Raw genomic sequence first — 23,840 nt, forward strand, 5'->3', positions numbered from 1 at the left:
GTCTCAGATTTTGAAATTATGCTTTACAGCGAAAGCAATCCAAGCGTTTGCGTAAGTTTATCGATAGCCTAGCATAGCATTATGTACACTTAGCATCAGGAAGCTTGGTCACGAAAATCAGAAAAGCAATCAAATTAACCGTTTACCTGTGATCTTCGGATGTTTTCACTCACGAGACTCCCAGTTACACAACAAATGTTCCTTTTGTTCCATAAAGGTTATTTTTATACCCAAAGTACCGAAGTTAGTTTGTCGCGTTATGTTCAGAAATCCACAGGAAAGAGCGGTCACGACGACGCAGATGGAAATTCCAAATAGTCTTCATAATGTCCACAGAAACATGTCAAACGTTTTTTATAATCAATTCTCAGGTAGTTTTTTTAATATATATTCGATAATATATCAATCGAGTGTGTAGGTTTTTCAATAACAGCGGGAGGAACAATGGAGGCTTTACTCTGTAGTGCAAAAACTCACTCTGAGAGCCCCCACCTATTCACTTACGCAATGTGATCTTTCATGCTCATTCTACAAAATAAAAGCCTGAAACTATGTCTAAAGACCGTTGATACCTTAGGGAAGCCAGAGAAAAAGGAATCTGGTTGATATCCCTTTAATGGACGATAGACATGCATAGGAACAGAAGGGTTTCAAAATAAGAGGCACTTCCTGATTGGATTCTCCTCAGGGTTCGCCTGCAATATCAGTTCTATTATACTCACAGACAATATTTTGACAGTTTGGAAACTTTAGAGTGTTTTCTATCCTAACATGTAAATTATATGCATATTCTAGCATCTGGTCCTGAGAAATAGGCTGTTTACTTTGGGAACGTTATTTTTCCAAACATAAAAATAGTGCCCCCTAGTTTCAAGAGGTTAAGGGCCAGCAGTGCTGCACTGTTCTGAGCCAACTGCATTTTTCCTAAGTCCCACTTTGTGGCACCTGACCAAACTACTGAACAGTAGTCTAGGTGTGACAAAACTAGGGCTTGTAGGATTTGCCTTGTTGATAGTATTGTTAAGAAGGCAGGGCAGCGCTTTATTATGGACAGACTTCTCCCCATTTTAGCTACTGTTGTATCTATGTTATGACCATGATAGTTTACAATCCATGGTTACTCCAAGAAGTTTAGTCACCTCAACTTGCAAAATGTCTACATTATTCATTATGAGATGTAGTTGAGGTTTAGGGTTTAGTGAATGATTTGTCCCAAATACAATGCTTTTAGTTTTGGAAATATTTAGGACTAACTTATTCCTTGCTACCCATTCCGAAACTAACTGCAGCACTTTTAAGTTTTGCAGTCATTTCAGTTGCTGTAGTAGCTGACGTGTATAGTGTTGAGTCATCCGCATACATAGACATACTGGCTTTATTCAAATACAAATATACTTCTCTGTTAGTATCACATACATTATCAAGCATTTCACACACATTATCCAGATACTGACTGTTAGAACTTGGAGGTCTATAGCAGCTTCCCACAAGAATGGGCTTTAAGTGAGGCAGATGAACCTGTAGCCATATTACTTCAACAGTATTTAACATGAGATCGTCTCTCAACTTCACAGGAATGTGGTTCTGAATATAGACCGCAACACCGCCCCTGTTGGCGTTTCTCTCATTTCGGTAGATGTTATAACCATTTATTGCTACCAGTGTATCATCAAAGGTATTATCTAAGTGAGAGTCAGAATATGAATGTCATCTGTTACAAGCAAGTTATTGACTTCATGGACCTTGATCTCAGGCTACATATGTTAATATGGGCTATTTTTAGCACTTCTGGGTTGCTTGATTATTTGTAATGCCTTACTGGGAAGCTTATCAGAAGTAGACTTTCTCATGTTATTTATATTGGAGCTGATAGTGCTAGGTGAGCTGCACACAGTCGCCTTCCTACTAGGGCACACTGCCTCAGTGCTATCAGTGTAACTCTTGTTCATAGGCTCATGATTACTGCATACAATAGCTGTAGGATCAACAGAGGTATCAAATCCAAATCTAATTTTATTGATCACATACAGATGTTTAGCAGATGTTAATGCGAGTGTAGCGAAATGCTTGTGCTTCTAGTTCCGACTATGGTGTAAAATCTAACAAGTAAACTAACAAATTCACAACAACTACCTTATATACACAAATTTAAAGGAATGAATATGTACATATAAATATATGGATGAGCGATGGTGTGTGGCATAGGCAAGATGCAGTAGATGGTGTAGAATACAGTATATACATATGGGTAATGTAGGATATGTAAACATTATTCAAGTTACGTTATTTATAGTGGCTAGTGATACCTCTATGTAAACATTATTAAAGTGACGTTATTTAAATTGACTAGTGATACCTTTATTAAGTCCATTTATTAATGTGACCAGAGATTGGAGTCTATATGTTGGCAGCAGCCTCTGTTGATGATGGCTGTTTAACAGTCTGAAGGCCTTGAGATAGAAGCTTTTTTGTCAGTCTCTCGGTCCCAGCTTTGATGCACCTGTACTGACTTTGCCTTCTTGATGAGAGTGGGGTGAACAGGCAGTGGCTCAGGTGGTTGTTGTCCTTGATGATCGTTTTGGCCTTCCTGTGACATCGGGTGCTGTAGGTGTCCTGGAGGGCAGGTAGTTTATCCCCAGTGATGCGTTGTGCAGACCGCACTACCCTCTGGAGAGCCTTGCGGTTGAGGGCTGTGCAATTGCCGTACCATGCGGTGATACAGCCCGACATGTTGCTCTCGATTGTGCATCTGTAAAAGTTTTACGTGACAAGCCAAATTTCTTCAGCCTCCTGAGGTTGAAGAGGCGCTATTGCGCCTTCTTCACCACAGTGTCTGTGTGGGTGGACCTTTTCAGTTGATCTGTGATGTACAGTGAGGGAAAATAGTATGTGATCCCCTGCTGATTTTGTATGTTTGCACACTGACAAAGAAATGGTCAGTCTATAATTTTAGTGGTAGGTTTATTTGAACAGTGAGAGACAGAATAACAACAACAAAATATTCAGAAAAACATGTCAAAAATGTTAGAAATTGATTTGCATTTTAATGAGGGAAATAAGTATTTGACCCCTCTCAATCAGAAAGATTTCTGTTTCCCAGGTGTCTTTTATACAGGTAACGAGCTGAGATTAGGAGCACACTCTTAAAGGGAGTGCTCCTAATCTCAGTTTGTTACCTGAATAAAATACACCTGTCCACAGAAGCAATCAATCAATCAGATTCCAAACTCTCCACCATGGCCAAGGCCAAAGAGCTCTCCAAGGATGTCAAGGACAAGATTGTAGACCTACACAAGGCTGGAATGGGCTACAAGACCATCGCCAAGCAGCTTGGTGAGAAGGTGACAACATTTGGTGCGATTATTCGCACAAAAGAACTGTCAATCTCCCTCGGCCTGGGGCTCCATGCAAGGTCTCACCTCGTGGAGTTGCAATGATCATGAGAACAGTCAGGAATCAGCCCAGACCTACACAGGAGGATCTTGTCAATGATCTCAAGGCAGCTGGGACCATAGTCACCAATAAAACAATTGGTAACACACTACTCTGTGAATGACTGAAATCCTGCAGCGCCTGCAAGGTCCCCCTGCTCAAGAAAGCACATATACATTTGCCAATGAACGTCTGAATGATTCAGAGGACAACTGGGTGAAAGTGTTGTGGTTAGATGAGACCAAAATGGAGCTCTTTGGCATCAACTCAACTCGCCGTGTTTGGAAGAGGATGAATGCAGCCTATGACCCCAAGAACATCATCCCCACCATCAAAAATGGAGGTGGAAACATTATGCTTTGGGGGTGTTTTTCTGCTAAGGGGACAGGACAACTAGACCGCATCAAAGGGACGATGGACGGGGCCATGTATCGTCAAATCTTGGGTGAGAAACTCCTTCCCTCAGCCAGGGCATTGAAAATGAGTCGTGGATGGGTATTCCAGCATGACAATGACCAAAAACACACGGCTAAGGCAACAAAGGAGTGGCTCAAGAAGAAGCACATTAAGGTCCTGGAGTGGCCTAGCCAGTCTCCAGACCTTAATCCCATAGAAAATCTGTGGAGGGAGCTGAAGGTTCAGGTTGCTAAACGTCAGCCTCAAAACCTCAATGACTTGGAGAAGATCTGCAAAGAGGAGTGGGACAAAATCCCTCCTGAGATGTGTGCAGACCTGGTGGCCAACTACAAGAAACGTCTGACCTCTGTGATTGCCAACAAGGGTTTTGCCATCAAGTACTAAGTCATGTTTTGCAGAGGGGTCAAATACTTATTTCCCTCATTAAAATGCAAATCAATGTAACATTTTTGACGTGTTTTTCTGGATTTTTTTGTTGTTATTCTGTCTCTCACTGTTCAAGTAAACCTACCATTAAAATTATAGACTGATCATTTCTCTGTCCGTGGGCAAACGTACAAAATCAGCAGGGGATCAAATACTTTTTTCCCTCACTGTATACGCCGAGGAACTTAAAACTTTCCACCTTCTCCACTACTGTCCCGTTGATGGGGGGGTGCTCCCTCTACTGTTTCCTGAAGTCCATGATCATCTCCTTTGTTTTGTTGACATTGAGCGAGAGGTTATTTTCCTGACACTACACTCCGAGGGCCCTCACCTCTTCCCTGTAGGCTATCTCGTCGTTGTTGGTAATCAGACCTACCACTGTAGTGTCGTCTGCAAACTTGATGATGGAGTTGGAAGATTGCATGACCACACAGTCATGGGTGAACAGGGAGTACAGGAGATGGCTGAGAACGCACCCTTGCAGGTCCCCCAGTATTGCGGATCAGTAGGGTGGAGATGTTGTTTTCTACCTTCACCACCTGGCGGCAGCCCGTCAGGAAGTCCAGGACCCAGTTGCACAAAAGATGATATATATTTTTTTATGAATCACATTCTTATTTGGCATACCCCTGACGGCATTGCTCGTTCCCAAGTTTGGGAATACCTGCTGTAGAGTATCTTCTGTTTCCTACAGTAATCTTTTAGACAGATGTGTAATGCCAGTAGCCTGCTGCATCTTTCACATCAACGGCCCAATGACGGTACTGGACCTGAAATTATTGGCCGTTTTTTAAGTCTTTTAATGCAAAAATCAGTTCTTTAAAATTCATTTTCAGATGTTCCATGCTAGCCCTCCTGATGTTGTTTGAACCCACATGGACTACGACAGCGTCCACTCCCAGCATATGTCGTAGAACAGACGGACTGTGCTCCTGAGTAAGCACAGGGTTTTTGCATTGGGAACTGAGATGTTTCTCACCTTAGAGCTGCTGGTGATGTTGAAAGGGCCTCACGGTCTGACGAGGGTGGGAGCTCTGAGGATCTGAACCCGAGGTAGAAGCTACAGGAAAAAGAGACAGAACAGAGGACGAAGACGCAGGTACCTACAGATCCGATCTCAAATGGGAATGGAAATCAATAAACCAAGGTCTCTCGTTCAGCTTTCGTTCAGCGTTCAACAACATACGTTGCGCTCAGATGACGTTGTATATTAAGCAGCATTGAAGGTCCCAAAGAACACAGTCGCCTCCTTAAATGGAAGACGTTTGGAACCACATAGACTCTTCCTGGAGCTGAACGCCAAGCTGAGCAATCGGGGGAGAAGGGCCTTGATCAGGGAGGTGACCAAGAACCCAATGGACACTCTGATGGAGCTCCAGAGTTCCTCTGTGGAGATGGTTGTCTTTCTGGAAGGTTCTCCCATCTCTGCAGCACTCCATCAATCAGGCCTTTATGGTAGACTGGCTAGACGGAGGCCACTCCTCTGTAAAAGGCACATGACAACCCACTTGCAGTTTGCCAAAAGGCACCTAAAGGACTCCCAGACCATGAGAAACAAGATTGAACTCTTTGGCCTGAATGCCTAGCTTTGTCTGGAGGACACCTGGCGGATGGTGAAGCATGATGGTGGTAGCATCATGCTGTTGGGATGTTTTTCACCGGCAGAGACTGGGAGACTAGACAGGATCGAGGGAATGCAAAATCTAGAGATCCTTCATGAAAGCGCTCAGAACCTCAGCCTGTAGCAAAGGTTCACCTTCCAAATTGCAGAGGAGAATGTGAGAAACTCCCCAAATGCAGGTGTGCCAAGCTTGTAGCGTCATTCCCAAGAAGACTCAAGGCTGTAATCGCTGCCAAAGCTGCTTAAACAAAGTACTGACTAAAGGGTCTGAATACTTATGTAAATGTGATATTTCCATTTATTTTTAATACATTTTCAAAAATGTCTAAACCTGTTTTTGCTTTTGTCATTATGGGGTATTGTGTGTAGATTGAGGGGGGGGAAACAATTTTATCCGTTTTAGAATGAGGCTGTAATGTAACAGAATGTGGAAAAGTCAAGGGGTCTAAATACTTTACGAATGCACTGTATTCACAAGCTTAATGTATTCACACATTGATATCATCTGTGACATTGATTCTCTGCCCAAATAAGTTTGGATATCCTCTTTATCTTTCTTAAGTGTACTCCGTTATTGACATCAGAATCACAAAACTAGACACATCTCAGTGGTTAACTTGGTGTAACCCAACTAAAGCTTTTAGATTTTCTTCCAGGTAATCAAAAAGAGTCTCTATCCAGGACCTAGTCATAATAACAGTAGATCACCCACCTGAAAAACATTGATCCAGTAAACCCAATATTGATTTTTGGTTGCATCTGTGTCTTCCCCAGTACTGCCCAAACCCCAGGTGAGCTACAAGAGCACATCTCCAGGGGTTATTGAGGCCAACTGTACAGCTGTGTCCCGGCCCCCGGCGGAGATAGTGTGGAACGTGGAGAGGGACAACCGAACTATGGGACCCCCTGTGACATCACAGCTCCAGCAGGGGGATGGGACCACCCTGGTCATCAGCACCCTCACTGTCCAATCAGGGCTGCTGAAGGATGTGTCCGTCAAATGTCTCGTCCACCATAAGGGTCTGGAGTCACCCATCGCTGTTTCGATGAACACCAAGAGTGAGTGAGACACGCACACACACTGGAAGGATGCAAATATCTCAATTTTTATTTGCTCCGAGCTTACACTTGTTTTTAAGTTAGCTACTTTTGGAAAATGTAGCCTGACCAAACCAGACCAAAGCCAAGAATACTGATCCCTGAGGGATGGATGAACATTGTCTGGCAAACAATAATTACTTATCGTAAACAGTGTGTAAGAGTTTAGATTTGTTCTGTTGAAGTCATTGCCAAGCAGGTTTAGTTTACACACCCAAAGGGTCTCCTCCAAAATTATTGTCTCCCTTGATAAAGATGAGCAAAAAAGACTATGAAATAAATAATACAAATACTGAGCTGTATTGCTATTTTGTTTAACAAGTCATTTTTTTTCTCTCAAAAAGATAAGGGTCAAAATGATTGGCACCCCTGTTTCAGTACTTTATGCAACTTCCCTTGTGAGGATAACGGCACTGAGCCTTTTTCTACAGTTTTATGAGATTGGAGAACACATTGGGAGGGATCTTAGACCATTCCTCCATACAAAATCTTTACAAACCCTTTAAATTCTTTGGTCTGCGCTTGTGGACTGCCCTTTTCAATTCAAACCCCATGTTTTCAATGGGATTGAAGTCTGGAAACTGATTTGGCCACTGCGAAATTTATATTTTGTGGTGAAATTACAATTTATTTGGGGATTCTGACTTGTGCTTGGGGTCGTTGTCTTGCAAGTTTCAGCTTCCTTTCAGAGGCAACCAGCCCAATAAGATAAAAAAATCATCACCATATTTTATTGTAGATATTAGGTTATTTTCTGCACAGGCATCCTTGTCGATGCCAAACCCACTGCTGGTGTACGTGACCAAAAACTATATTTTCGACTTATCTGACCAGTGCACCGAGTTCCCATCCTAGTGCAAGTGCCGTTTAGCAAACTCAAAGCATTTTACATTCTTGGTTGCTCCCAATTAAGCCTTTTTTGTCTGACAACCCTTCCAGAAAACCTATTGGTGTGCAGGTTGCGTCTAATTGTAGATTTGGAGACCCCAATATGCGACAAGTTCTGTAGTTCTCAAAGCTTTCCCTTCATTTGGCAAATCTGACTACAATTCTCCTCCTGATTCCTGCTTACAATTAAAGCAGGAAGCACCAGTTACTCAGTCTATAAAAAAGTGGTTAGATGAAGATGCTAAACTACAGGACTGTTTTGCTAGCACAGACTGGAATATGTTCCGGGATTCTTCCGATGTCATTGAGGAGTACACCACATCAGTCACTGGCTTTATCAAGAAGTTCATCGATGACTTCGTCCCCACAGTGACTATAAATACATACCCCAACCAGAAGCCATGGATTACAGGCAACATTCTCACAGAGCTGCCGCTTTCAAGGAGTGGGACTCTAACCCGGAAGCTTATAAGAAATCCCGCTATGCCCTCCGATGAACCGTCAAACAGGCAAGCTTCAATACAGGACTAAGATCGAATCGTACTACACTGGCTCCGACACTCGTCGGATGTGGCAGGGCTTGCAAACTATTACAGACTACAAAGGGAAGCACAGCCGAGAGCTGCCCAGTGACACGAGCCAACCAGACGAGCTAAATAACTTCTTTGCTCGCGTCAAGGCAAGTAACACTGAAACATGCTTGAGAGCATCAGCTGTTCCACATGACTATGTGATCACACTCTCCGCAGCCGATGTGAATAAGACATTCAAACAGGTCAACGTTCACAAGGCCGCTGGGCCTTATAGATTACCAGGACGTGTACGCCGTGCATGCGCTGACCAACTGGCAGGTGTCTTCACTGACATTTTCAGCCTCTCCTCGTCTGTCTGTAATACCAACATGTTTCAAGCAGACCACCATAGTCCCTGTGCCCAAGAACACTAAGGTAATCTGCCTAAATGTCTACCAACCCGTAGCACTCACGTCTGTAGCCATGAAATGCTTTGAAAGGCAGTTCTATGGTTCACACCAACACCATTATCCCAGAAAGCATAGACCCATTCCAATTTGAATACTGCACCAACAGATCCACAGATGATGCAATCCCTATTGCTCTCCACACTGCCCTTTCCCACCTGGACAAAAGGAACACCTATATGAGAATGCTATTCATTGAATACAGCTTAGCATTCAACACCATAGTGCACTCAAAGCTCATCACTAAGCTAAGGATCCTGGGACTAAACACTTCCCTCTGCAACTGGATCCTAGACTTCCTGACGGGCCGCCCCCCAGGTGGTAAGGGTAGGTAACAACATCTGCCACGCTGATCCTCAACACGGGGGACCCTCAGGGGTGCATGCTCAGTCCCCTCCTGTACTCCCTGTTCACTCATGACTGTCCGGCAAGGCACGACTCCAACACCCCCATTAAGTTTGCCGATGACACAACAGTGGTAGGCCTGATCACCGGCAACGACGAGACAGCCTATAGGGAGGAGGTCAGAGACCTGACCGTGTGGTGCAAGGACCACAACCTCTCACTCAATGTGATCAAGTATAAGGAGATGATTGTGGACTACAGGAAAAGGAGGACTGAGCACGCCCCCATTCTCATCGACGGGGCTTTGGCGTCCTTGGCGTCCACATCACCAACAAACTAACATGGTCCAAGCACACCAAGACAGTCGTGAAGAGGGCATGACTAAACCTATTCTTCCTAAAGACTGAAAAGATTTGGCATGGGTCCTCAAATCATCAAAATGTTTTACAGCTGCACCATCGAGAGCATCCTGACTGGTTGCATCCCTGCCTGGTATGGCAACTGCTCGGCCTCTGACTGCAAGGCACTACAGAGGGTAGTGTGTACGGTCCAGTACATAACCGGGGTCAAGCTTCCTGCCATCCAGGGCCTATATATTCCAGGCGGTGTCAGAGGAAGGACCTAACAATTGTCAAGGACTCCAGCCACATTTGTCATAGACTGTTCTCTCTGCGGTACCGGAGCGCCAAATCTAGGTCCAAGAGGCTTCTAAACAGCTTCTACCCCCAAGCCATAAGACTCCTGAACATCTAATCAAATGGCTACATCGACAATTTGCACCCCCCTACACTGCTGCTACTCTCGTATTATCTATGAATAGCCACTTTAATAATTCTACCTACATTGTACATAATTACTTCAATTACCTCTCCACCGGTGCCCCCACATTGACTCTGTACCAGTACCCCCTGTATATAGCCCCGCTATTATTGTTAAGTAGTTGTATTACTTGTTCAACAAAATCTCTCTCAAAGTAATTGTATTAATGTAAAATAATATAATTTCCCATTCTTTTGTTGTTGCATACAATATACCGTAGCTCAGTATTTGTACTTTTTGCTCCATCTTTATCAATTGTACCAATAATTTGGGAGGAGACTGTACATAATGAAATGAAAACTATGTTAATCTGAAGCTGTTTAAACCAATTAACATTCTTGATACTTTTATGAAGTTTGATTTGTTGCCAGATTTTTTTCCTCTCTCAATTCTCTCTCGCTCACTGAATCTGTTTCTCGATCCTCTGTCTCTCGATCCTGTCTCTCGATCCTCTGTCTCACTTGTTTCACTCTTTCTCCCTCCCTCCCTGTCTAGTTGGGACAGCTTTGACCATCCTGATCTCGGTGACCACTGTAGCTGCTCTGCTGGTCATAAGTCTCTGCTTCTGCCTCTGGAAGTGTTTCTTGCGGAAAGAAGACGGTGAGTGTGTGTATCCCCCTCCATCGACCGATCTCAATGGACAGCCATAAGAGTCCTTATCCAAGAACAATACTTTTTAACTCTGTCCCAGAGGAAAACGGGAGAAAGGTCCTCCTCGGTTTCTGTATGAGAAATGTTCTGACCTCATTGACCTTGCTGGCTATTTTTGAGCGCTCAGGCTAATAGTTGTCACCACCATGATTCCATGCAGCTGCGATATGGTTTTTCTCCAGGAATCAATCAGGGTGTGTTTCTGTGCGTATTGTGGGAATTGTGTAACTACAGTGTGTTTGTCCTGTGTGTTTCTCTTGTGTGAGTACTACAGTATATTGTTCCGGGTCCTTCAGTTTCCTGGTATGTTCTTGCATGTGTTGGAAGTTTTCCTGACTGCCTCACCACCTTGACATTCATTTCAGAGGAAGTTCATCTTGAATGACCTGGTAAAGAGGACCATTGTTTGCTAAATATAACCAGAAACGGGGACAAAGGTGTATCCATTCCTGGCTCTTAAAATTGCCAGGCATGACTTGTGAGTTGGAGGAATTGAACTCTGTCCATGTCCCTATGCTGACAGCTGTTTCCAGTCACTAGAGTAAATACAAATATGAAACATTGCAGCTGGCCAGATATAGCTGTTTTAGATGCTATAGTTCTTCTAAATGGTACAGAGAACCAATACAAGAAGCTACCATCCTAACTCCACATGGGGGGGAATTGAGTCTGCTTGCCAGTTACCTGCACTCAACCTGAAAAGCTACCGAGGATGGTAGGAGTGTCCATAGAGTCAGCTATGTGCCATACTGTATCTTTAATCTGAGTCTAGAGGAAGGTGTTTGTCCTCAGGCCTTGAGGGAAGCCAAAGTCATTCCGCTACACAAGAGGTGTAAAGCGGCCCTTACTGATTCTAACAGCAGACCTATCAGCTCGTTGCCTGCACTTAGCAAACTTTTGGAAAAAATGGTGTTTGACCAAATACAATGACATTACTCTGTAAAAAAATGTACTACAGACTTTTGGCATGCTTATATAGAAGGGCACTCAATATGTACTGCCCTAACACAAATGACTGATGATTGGTTCAAAGAAATTGATAATAAGAAGATTGTTTTTATTTCACCTTTATTTAACCAGGTAGGCAAGTTGAGAACAAGTTCTCATTTACAATTACGACAATTGTGGGAGCTGTACTGTTAGATTTCAGTGCAGCCTTTGATATTAATGACCATTACCTGTTTTTGAGAGAACATGTTTTATGGCTTTTCAACCTCTGCTCTGAATCCACGATATGGCAATCTATCTAAGAACTCAGGTTTTCTTTCATGCAAGACTCTCTGTCAAACATGTAAGGTGTGGTGTCGCAGGGCAGCACTCAAGGCCCTTCACTCTTTTTAATATTTTTTTCAATGACCTGGCATTAAACAAAGCCTGTGTGTTCATGTATGCTGATGACTCAACCATATACCTGTCAGCAACCACACCTAATGAAGTCACTGAAACCCTTAACTTCTCTAGGGTAGGGGGCAGCATTCAGAATTTTGGATGAGAAGCATGCCCAAATTAAATGGCCTTCTACTCGGGCCCAGAATATATGATATGCATATACCTGGTAGATTTGGATAGAAAACACTCTAAAGTTTCCAAACTGTTAAAATGGTGTCTGAGTATAAGAGAACTGATTTGGCAGGCAATTTTTTTTTCTCTATTCAATGCCATTACAGTATCCATTGACTTAGGACTCAATTTGCAGTTCCTATGCCTTCAACTAGATGTCAACAGTCTTTAGAAATTGTTTCAGGCTTGTATTCTTATAAATGAGGGAGTAAGACCAGTCTGAATGAGTGGACCATACCATGTCGCAGAGCTTTTTCATGTGCAATCTCGAGAGAGTGCATTTCTTGTTTACCTTTTATATTGACAAAGTTATTGTCCGGTTGAAATATTATAGATAATTTAGGCTATAAACAACCTGAGGATTGAATATAAACATCGTTTGATATGTTTCTATGAACTTTACGGATACAATTTATACGGATTTTATTTGTCTGCCTGTTTTGACTGCGTTTGAGCCTGTGGATTACTGAAGAAAACGCGTGAACAAAACGGAGGTTTCTGGATATAAAGATACTTTTTATCGAACAAAAGGAACATTTATTGAGTAAATGAATGTCTTCTGATTGCCACCATATGAAGATCATCAAAGGTAAGGGATACATTTTATCTCTATTTCTGAGTTTTGTAACGCTTTTTGTCTGGTTACTGTTTGTAATAATTTGTCAACTGGGCTATGTTCTGGGCGAGGTATGTATGCTTTTGCCGAAAAGCATTTTATAAATCTGACACCGTGGTTGGATTAACAAGAAATTAATCTTTAAACCTATGTAACATATGTTTTGTTTTCTGAAATTTTGTAATGAGCATTTTTGTATTTGAATTTGGCGCTCTCCAATCTCAGGGGATGTTGGCCAGATGGGACGCTAGCATCCCACATACCCTACAGAGGTTAACAAGAGGTTGCATTAAATTCTGGAATGGTTGGCCAGTAATAAACCTATCCTGGACATCTCTAAAACTAAGAATTATATTTGGTACAAATCATTCCGTAAGCTCTGGACCTCAGCTGAATCTGGTAATTAACTTCTTGGATATAGGGGGCGCTCTTTGAATTTATGGATAAAAAAAACGTTCCCATTTTAAACAAGATATTTTGTCACGAAAAGATGCTTGACTATGCATATAATTGACAGCTTTGGAAAGAAAATACTCTGACATTTCCAAAACTGCAAAGATATTGTCTGTGAGTGCTCCAGAACTAATGCTACAGGCGAAACCAAGATGAAATTTCATACAGGAAGTGCCCCAGATTTTGAATGCGCTGTGTTCCAATGTCTCCTTATATGGCTGTGTATGGGTCACGAATGAGCTTAGACTTTCTGTCGTTTCCCCAAGGTGTCGACAGCATTGTGACGTATTTGTAGGCAAATACCGCTTGGTGTCCTCCGTTGCAATTATTGCATAATCTCCAGCTGCGTGTATTTTTCGTTTGCTTCGAGAAACACAGCTGCCACGAATGATTTATCATCGAATAGATATGTGAAAAACACCTTGAGGATTGATTCTAAACAACGTTTGCCATGTTTCTGTCGATATTTTGGAGTTAATTTGGTAAAAAGTTTGGCGTTGTAGAGACTGCATTTTCAGATTTTTTCTTAGCCAAAGCTGTTAAACAAGTTTTGGAAACTCAATTACTTGGTATTACTTTAGATTATAATCTGTCATGGTCAAAACATAGATTCTATGGTTGTACAAATGGGGAGAGGTACAGTGCATTCAGAAAGTATTCAGACCCCTTCACTTTTTCCACATTTTGTTAGGTTACTGCCTTGTTCTAAAATACATGACAAAGCAAAACAGGTTTTTATACATTTTTGCTCATTTATAAAAAATAATAATCTGAAATCACATTTACATAAGAATTCTGACCTTTTACTCAGTACTTTGCTGAAGCACCTTTGGCAGCGATTACGGTTTTGAGTTTCATTGGGTATGATGCTACAAGCTTGGCACACCTGTGTCATGACTCTCCTATGAGGATCCAAATATCAGGTTACCATGGATCAACTTCTACCAGATCCCTCTCACCCGCAGAGGTCCCTCACACCCGGTCGTAAACTTATGCAGCAGAGGACCCTTTTTAGCTTTTAGTTTTGGAATGTTAGTTGGTGATTGGAACGTCCTTTTGTTACAAAGACTTTTTGCTGCCCAAAAACTATAACGTCCAAAAGTGGACACCGGAACAATATTCCTAACATCTGAATGTGGGGAATGATGAGAGGTGGTCTATGGAATACAAATGTCGATTTTGTAATGTCATAAAAAATGTTATAACGAAAATATTGTAACTTGAACCGTATGCACACTGTAAATGTCAGGGTTTCATCCTTTACGCTGTGTCGGAAATTTCAAAGATTATGATAATGTTTTGTTAAGGTAGGAATGTGATTTTAGTTTTTCTAATGAAATCAGATTTTCATGATACTTCATCCCAGTAAGTAGCCATGCTCGAGGGAGGTCAGAGTGTATCAGCGTGACGGAAACTCCCCTTTTTTTACCAGAGTGTAGAAAGGATTAGTTGAGAATTAACATATGGGACCAGAAGGACTCAAGCTGCAGGTTAGGTCTCCATTGGTCGTGACCCTGAAAACCAACACGAGGTGAAGATGACAAAGTAGCATCTCTAACAATCAATGTTACGGCTGAGTACTTAGAACAGCTACTTTCTAAGAAAGTGAATAAGTAGAACCATCCTGTTCCTCTCTTCAAATCATCGTCAACTACACTGCTCTCATCAGTCCCCTGGGGATCATCGACATTGCTGATTAGCTGTCTTCAGAGGGCGCCTCTTCCTGGGAGTGAAAGTGAACACCACCCTGTTAGTCTGCTTCAGACGTCAGGACAAGGACATTGTGACCTCTTGTGGACAATCAGACCCTTACACTTAAGAGCTCAGGAGAAGGACAACGGAACCATTTCCACGAAGGCCTGGGTTCAATAGAGATAAACGGTGAAGGAGGACATCCAAACACACAAATACATGAATTACTTCTTACCCAAAATGGGCGGCGTTTCGGGCAAAGTATTATGATTACTGTGAGTGTAGTTCCAAGTGTATAAAAAACTAAAGAACATACAAATAACTTCACAGATCTTCATTGTAAACGGTTTAGACACCGTTTCCCATTCTTGTTCAATGAACCATAAACAATTAATGAACATGCACCTGTGGAACGGTCATTAAGACACTAACAGCTTAGAGACAGTAGGCAATTAAGGTCACAGTTATGAACACTTAGTAGAAAGGCCTCTTTAGTGTCCTGACTCTGAAAAACACCAAAAGAAAGATGCCACGGGTCCCTGCTGATCTGCCTGAACGTGCCTTAGGCATGCTGCAAGGAGGCATGAGGACTGCAGATGTGGCCAGGGCAATAAATTGCAATGTCTGTACTGTGAGACGCCTAAGACAGTGCTACAGGGAGACAGGACGGACAGCTGATCGTCTTCACGGTGGCAGACCACGTGTAACAACACCTGCACAGGATCGGTACATCCGAACATCACACCTGCGGGACAGGTACAGGATGCCAACAATAATTGCCCAAGTTACACCAGGAATGCACAATCCCTCCATCAGTGCTCAGACTGTCCACAATAGGCTGAGAGAGGCTGGACTGAGGGCTTGTAGGCCTGTGTAAGGCAAGTCCTCACCAGACATCACCGGTAACAACGTCGCCTATGGGCACAAACCCACTGTCGCTGGACCAGACAGAATTGGGAAAAAGTGCTCTTCACTGTCTCACATGGGGTGATTTGCGTTTATCGTCGAAGGAATGAGCATTACACCGAGGCCTGTACTCTGGAGTGGGATCGATTTGGAGGTGGAGGGTCTGTCATGGTCAGGGGCAGTGTGTCACAGCAATCATTGGACTGACCTTGTTGTCATTGCAGGCAATCTCAACGCTGTGCGTTACAGGGTAGACATCCTCCTCCCTTATGTGGTACCCTTCCTGCAGGCTCATCCTGACACGACCCTCCAGCATGACAATGCCACCAGCCATACTGCTCGTTCTGTGTGTGATTTCCTGAAAGACCGGAATGTCAGTGGTCTGCCATGGCCAGCGAAGAGCCCGGATCTCAATCCCATTGAGCACGTCTGGGACCTGTTGGATTGGAGGGGGAGGGCTAGGGCCATTCCCCCCAGAAATGTCCGGCAACTTGCAGGTGCCTTGGTGGAAGAGTGGGGTAACATCTCACAGCAAGAACTGGCAAATCTTGTGCAGTACATGAGGAGGAGATGCACTCCAGTACTTAATGCAGCTGGTGGCCACACCAGATACTGACTGTTGCTTTTTGATTTTGAACCCAACTTTGTTCATGGACACATTATTCCATTTCTGTTCGTCACATGTCTGTGGAACTTGTTCAGTTTGTCTGTTGTTGAATCTTATTTTCATACAAATATTTACACAGTTGACAGTGCAAGGATGTTTTTTTGTTTGCTGAGTTTAGATTGTTGATTCGATACATAAAAGTAATCAGATTAATGTTTAGTCACGTCACAACACCTGTATTTGGAGTTTTTCCCATTCTTCTCAGCAGAGCCTTTCAAGCTCTGTCAGGTTGGATGGGGAGCGTTGCTGCACAGCTATTTTCAGGTCTCTCCAGAGATGTTCGATCGGGTTCAAATCCGGCCTCTGGCTGGGCCACTCAAGGACATTTAGAGACTTATCCCATAGCCACTCCTGTGTTGTCTTGGCTGTGTGCTTAGGGTCGTTGTACTGTTGGAAGGTGAACCTTCGCCCCAGTCTGGGTTCCTGAGCGCTCTGGAGCAGGTTTTCATCAAGGATCTCTCTTTACTTTGCTCTGTTTATCTTTCCCTCAATCCTGACTAGTCTCCCAGTCCCTGCCACTGAAAAACATCCCCACAGCATGATGCTGCCTCCACCATGCTTCACCGTAGGGATGGTGATTAGTTTGGCTGGGTGGCCAGCTCTAGGAAGTCTTGGTGGTTCCAAGCTTCTTCCATTTAAGAGTGATGGAGACGACTGTTCTTGGGGACCTTCAGTGCTGCAGAAATGTTTCGGTACTCTTCCCAAGATCATTTCCCCGGCACAATCCTGTCTCGGAGCTCTACGCACAATTCCTTCGATCTCATGGCTTGGTTTTGGCTCTTACATGCACTGTCAACTGTGGGACCTTTATATAGACAGGTGTGTTACTATCCAAATCAATTGAATGTACCATAGGTGCACTCTAATCAAGTTGTGGAAACATCTCAAGGATGATTCATGGAAACAGGATGCACCTGGGCTCAATATCGAGTCTCATATTAAGGTTCTGAATACTTATAGATATAAGGTATTTCTGTTTTAGATTTTTTATACATTTCTAAACATCTGTTTTTGCTTTGTCATTATGGGTTATTGTGTGTGTAGATTTGATGAGGGGGTAAAAATTCTATACATTTTAGAGTAATGCTGTAATGTAAGAAATTTTGGAAAATGTCAAGGGGTCTGAATACTTAACAAATGCACTATGTCCATAATAGAAATACTCTACCTTTTTGACACAACACTTCAAAAAGCAAGTCCTACAGGCTCTAGTTTTGACTTACCTTGATTATTGTCCTGTCGTGTGGTCAAGTGCTGCAAAGAAAGACCTAGTTAAGCTGCAGCTGGCCCAGAACAGAGTGAGATGTCTTGCTCTTCATTGTAATCAGAGGGCTAATATAAATACTATGCATGCCAGTCTCTCTTTGACTAAGAGTTGAGGAAAGACTGACTGCATCACCTATTTTTATAAGAAACATTCATGTGTTGAAAATTCCAAACTTACACACATTTCTGACACACACACTTACCCCACCATGGGTCTTTTCACAGTCCCCAAATCCAGAATAAATTCAAGAAAGTATTCATTATTATGTACAGGCATTATCTCATGGAACTCCCATCTCATATTGCTCAAATGAACAGCAGACCTGGTTAAAAAAAAAGATGAACCAACAACTCACGGCACAACGTCTCTCCCCTATTTCACCTTGATAGTTTGTCTCTGTTATGTAGGCTGTGCTGTTTTTTAAAATTGTATTCATGTAGGTCTGTCCTTGAGCTGTTCTTGTTAATCAATGTTCTGTATTATGTCATGTTTTTTGTGGACCCCAGGAGGAGCAGCTGCTGCTTTTGCAAAATAAAGTAATAAAGTCCCTGTAGTGTACTTGCTGCCCTACCTTTGGCCTCTTTCTGTGGGGTAAACTAAATGAACCTCTGTTTCATCGCTGGTTTTAGCATTGCCACTTTATGGCTCTATGGAGAATGGAGATATTATACACAAAGGATCGTATGGGGACAATAACAAATAACTGTGGGTACAAGTATAAGACAGACATTTGTGGTGGAGATCCATGGTCAGACTGCCAGCCAGGTTTAGATGGGTTTAACACTGTATAACACGTTTAATTGAGTACAATATTCTGATTTTAAAATGAGACAGAATAGGTCTCCGGAACCTTCCCAGAGTCCTCACACAGTGTCAGTAAATTAGAGGGGAGAATTTGAGTTATGTGTTGATTGTCTGTGTGTTTCCTTGATACTGGTTAACACACTTTCAGAGGCAGTTATAGGCCTGAAGTGCAAACTTGATTTAAATGCTTGGTTGGTCTCACTGCGTTATGGCGCCTCTATCACACATTGACCATCTGAACCCAATGACCCAGCACTGACTTCTATCTGACCTTGTTCATTTCATTTACAGTTATTATATAATGTTTTTTATTTTATTTTTTATTTTACTTTTATTTAACCAGGCAAGTCAGTTAAGAACACATTCTTATTTTCAATGACGGCCTAGGAACAGTGGGTTAACTGCCTGTTCAGGGGCAGAACGACAGATTTGTACCATGTCAGCTCGGGGGTTTGGACTCACAACCTTCCGGTTACTAGGCCAACGCTGTAACCACTAGGCTACCCTGCCGCCCCAGGGTAGCCTAGTGGTAATTTTGGTCTACTTCCTTTAGTGTATCGTATCTCTCTCTTTCCTCTCTCACCCTCGCTCTCTCCTCTGCACAGATGGAGTCTAAAAGGAGGAAGTGAAACTCAGCCACTCAGCGACTGTTCCTCAACATTCTACTGCACTTTCAGAAGTGAAGCAAGGCCCACCTCAAGGCGGCACAGAATACAATCTGTCGTGACCAACATCACAGGGTCACTGAGAAACTGAATCCATCAACACAACATCTTTTGTTTAGTAACAATGGTTCGTATACACGAGTTTGAAGTGTTTCAGAATAGAAGTGCTGATATGCATTCAGATTTCCCTTTTAGATCGTAATGAATTAGATAATTTTGACTGAGGAGACCTGATTCTAGATCTGCACACCCACTCAGACTATTTTGTGAATACTGGACAGTATGATCACCACAGATCCTAACAGAACAGATCTGAACCTAACCGTGTCCTCTGGCAACCCTAATTGTTATCCATATATATCATGAAGTATTTTGTTCTTGTAACTGCCTTGGTTTCATTGTGCCATTTTAAAGTATGTTCCCAAGATGAATGTGGTTTTCACGACCTAATGGACCGAGGTTGTGGGAAAACGCTGAATGAAGTGAAAATACATTTTAGTATTCAGTGATCCTAATGTCTTACGATACACTGAATGCAGATGAGGATAGTTATTGTGTTGGATTTTACACTTTAATGTCCCACTTTAGACCACTGCAACGCAGCTCCTGTGGAAGACCTACCCTGTTTGAATCCCCCAGAATACATTATATTGATTCTACTCTTGATTCTACTCTACTTGTACTCTTAATTTATCATAGCCTCATAGGCTATCTGTAATCTTTCAACCCCAGGGCCCAGATTCACAAAACACTTCAAAAGCTAAACTTAAGAAGCTTCTTAAGAAAAAAAACAGGTTTGTTAGTACAAATCCTCAAATATTTCTTAAGATTCATGCTTTTCTTACGAACGTCTCACATCTTTTTAAGATGATTGTGGCTAAGCAACTGAACTAGCTCGCTATCTTGCCGGCAAGGGCAATTTTATTAGCATATTTCTTACTGCGATAACTGGAGAGAAAATTGGGTGTGGGGGATTTAAAAACAATCAATACTGGAACTTTCAGATGAAGTTTGAGTCAAGTAAACATGTTCAATTGCTTTCATTATCTTATTTTCTCATTTCCATCCATTTAAGAGCAGGCTTTAGCTATCTCGGAATTAAGAACATTTCCAAGAAGAAATCCACTGACAAGAATCACATTTCTTAACAATTTCCTTAGGAAGAAACTTAAGAACATTTTCAATAACTTTATTAAGGAATAGTAACTTTTTGTATTTTTTTTCAGTATAAAGTGAAGAAAAAATTGCACTTAAGAATACATTTCTTTTAAAGATTGTTTTGTGAATCTGGGCCCAAATCTCAGACCAACTGTAGAACTCTTACTCAGAACTGTAGCAGGGTTGGAGAGTGTGTGGTAGACTATGGTCAGATAACATTATTTTATAGCCATTTGAGGATGATTAAATGTGGTTATAAGTAAGAATGTCAGCATGTGTGTGTTTTCAGATCAATCAATCAAATGTATTTATAAAGCCCTTTTCACATCAGCCGATGTCACAAAGTGCTATACAGAAACTCAGCCTAAAACCCGAAACTGCAAGCAATGTCGATGTACAAGTACTGTAGATTGGAAAAACTCCCTAGAAAGGCAGTAATCTACAGTTGAAGTCAGAAGTTTACAGACATCTTAGCCAAATACATTTAAACTCAGTTTTTCACAATTCCTGACATTTAATCCTAGTAAAAATTCCCTGTTTTAGGTCAGTTAGGATCACCACTTTTATTTTAAGAATGTGAAATGTCAGAATAATTGTAAAGAGATTTATTTCAGCTTTTAATTTGTTTCATCACATTCCCAGTGGATCAGAAGTTTACATTCAATTAGTATTTGGTAGCATTGCCTTTAACTTGGGTCAAACATTTAGGGTAGCCTTCCACAAGCTTCCCACAATAAGTAGGGAGAATTTTGACCCATTCCTCATGACCAAGCTGGTGTAACTGAGTCAGGTTTGTAGGCCTCCTTGCTCGCACATGCTTTTTCAGTTCTGCCCATGTAGCCAATGTGAAATTGCTAGCTAGTTAGCGGTGGTGCGCGCTAGTGGCATTTCAATCGGTGACGTCACTTGCTCTGAGACCTTGAAGTAGTGGTTCCCCTTGCTCTGCAAGAGCCGCAGCTTTTGTTGAGCGATGGGCAACGATGCTTCGACGGTGACTGTTGACGTGTGCAGAGCGTCCCTTGTTCGCGCCCAGGTCGGGGCGAGGGGACGGGCGTAAAGTCTATACTGTTGCACCCACACATTTTCTGTAGGATTGAGGTCAGGGCATTGTGATGGCCACTCCAATACCTTTACTTTGTTGTCCTTAAGACATTTTGCCACAACTTGGAAGTATGCTTGGGATCACTGTCCATTTTGAAGACCCATTTGCGACCAAGCTTTAACTTCCTGACTGATTTCTTGAGATGTTGCTTCAATATATCCACATAATTTTCTTTCCTCGTGATGCCATCTATTTTGTGAAGTACACCAGACCCTCCTGCAGCAAAGCACCCCAACAACATGATGCTGCCTCCCCCATGCTTCACGGTTGGGATGGTGTTCTCCGGGTTGCAAGCCTCCCCTTTTTCCCCCAAACATAACTATGGTCATTATGGCTAACAGTTATATTTTTGTTTCATCAGACCAGAGGACATTTCTCTAAAAAGTTTGATATTTTTCCCCATGTGCAGTTGCAATCTGTAGTCTGGTTTTTTTTATGGCGGTTTTGGAGCAGTGGCTTCTTCCTTGCTGAGTAGCCTTTCAGGTTATGTCGATTTATAGGACTCGTTTTACTGTGGATATAGATACTTTTGTACCTGTTTGCTCCAGCATTTTCACAGGGTCCTTTGCTGTTGTTCTGGGATTGATTTGCACTTTTCGCACCAAAGTACATTAATCTCTAGGAGACAGAACGCGTCTCCTTCCTGTGCGGTATGACGGCTGAGTGTTCCCATGGTGTTTATACTTGCGTACTATTGTTTGTACAGATGAACGTGTTGCCCACATGCTTTTGGAAATTGCTCCCAAAAATGAACGAGACTTGTGGAGGTCTACAGTTATTTTTCTGAGGTCTTGCCTGACTTCTTTTGATTTTCCCATGATGTCAAGCAAAGAGGAACTGAGTTTGAAGGTAGGCCTTGAAATGCATCCACGTGTACACCTCTAATTGACTCAAATGATGTCAATTAGCCTATCAGAAGCTTCTAAAGCCATGACATAGTTTTCTGGAATTTTCCAAGCTGTTTAAAGGCACAGTCAACTTAGTGTATGTAAACTCCTGAAGCACTGGAATTGTGATACAGTGAATTGTAAGTGAAATAATCTGTAAACAATTGTTGTAAAAATGACTTGTCATGCACAAAGTAGATGTCCTAACTGACTTGCCAGAATTATAGTTTGTTAACAAGAAATGTGTGGACTGGTTGAAAAATGAGTTTTAATGACTCCAACCTCAGTGTATGTAAACTTTCGACTTCAACTGTAGGAAGAATCCAAGAGAGGAACCAGGCTCTGAGGGGTGGCCAGTCCTTTTCTGGCTGCGCCGGGTGGAGATTATAACAGTACATTGCCAAGATGTTCAAATGTTCATAGATGACCAGCAGGGTCAAATAATAATAATCACAGCGGTTGTAGAATGAGCAACAGGTCAGCACCTCCAGGAGTTAATGTCAGTTGGCTTTTCATAGCCGATCATTCAGGGTTAGAGAGAGAGTCGAAAACAGAAGGTCAGGGACAAGGTAGCACGTCTGGTGAACAGGTCAGGGTTCCATAGCCGCAGGCAAAACAGTTGACCTGGGGACACCCACAGCCAGGTGGCCTGGGGACAGCAATCTGTTTTCAGATTCAATGGTCAGATGTTTTGATGTGATTTTTAGTAGAATACGCAATGGTGAGATTCTGTGGGTGCCTTCTGAGGAATTCATTATGGCTGGTTGGCTGCCAGTACTGCTAGGGGGTGTTTAAAAATAAAATGTGTGTGTGGAGGGGGGGGGCTTTCCTTCTGAATCCCAGGCATCAACACATTTTAAAGTGGCCAGGTCATCAGTATTATTAGGTCTCTGCAGATTCAAGCTTCATGAAATACTGACCTTATTTTATTAACTTGTATAAGCGTAGGACATGAAGCAGTCAAGGTTGATTTGCTTTTTAGGAGAAAACTGTCATGGTTTGCTATCATATTGCATCGTCTGGTATTTCTCTGAATCGTCATACACATCACTACTTGTTCAGATGTTTATTTCTACTCCATACATTGACTGCTGTGATCCGGGATGTAAGCATTGAATATGTGTGTGGAGGGCTGTCTTACCAGGTAACATGCTTTTCATAATGTCAGTCACTTCACATGCAGAAATGCAACTAACCACATTAAAGGTTAACACAGCTCCCCCTGTATGAAGGAAGATGCTGTTGCTTGAAAATGTATGATGTCATGAAATGTAAAATAAAGAAATTAGAAATAGGCGTAGTGTGTTATTGCTTATTGAATACATTTGCAATTTACACAGAAAATGTCAAGTTGAAATATTTTCTGGAGGTTTTTGATTATGTGCCT

General features: G+C 42.3%; 1 protein-coding gene across 4 annotated transcripts in view; it reads left to right on the top strand.

The window, feature by feature from the left end:
* LOC109871103 (OX-2 membrane glycoprotein) overlaps positions 1-20,794 on the top strand; it is a 30,394-nt gene extending 9,600 nt beyond the window's left edge. For all 4 annotated transcript variants that reach the window (XM_020461934.2, XM_020461936.2, XM_031806009.1 and 1 more), the window contains exons 6-8: positions 6,671-6,955; positions 10,521-10,625; positions 19,247-20,794. In XM_020461934.2, coding sequence (XP_020317523.1) covers positions 6,671-6,955; positions 10,521-10,625; positions 19,247-19,257 — 401 coding nt within the window. In that variant the 3' untranslated portion in view covers positions 19,258-20,794. The remainder of the gene's footprint in view (positions 1-6,670; positions 6,956-10,520; positions 10,626-19,246) is intronic.
* The last annotated feature ends 3,046 nt before the right edge of the window (positions 20,795-23,840 follow it).

The sequence above is a fragment of the Oncorhynchus kisutch genome, linkage group LG26 (genome assembly GCF_002021735.2).
Source record: "Oncorhynchus kisutch isolate 150728-3 linkage group LG26, Okis_V2, whole genome shotgun sequence".
In the NCBI taxonomy this organism is placed as follows: domain Eukaryota; kingdom Metazoa; phylum Chordata; class Actinopteri; order Salmoniformes; family Salmonidae; genus Oncorhynchus; species Oncorhynchus kisutch.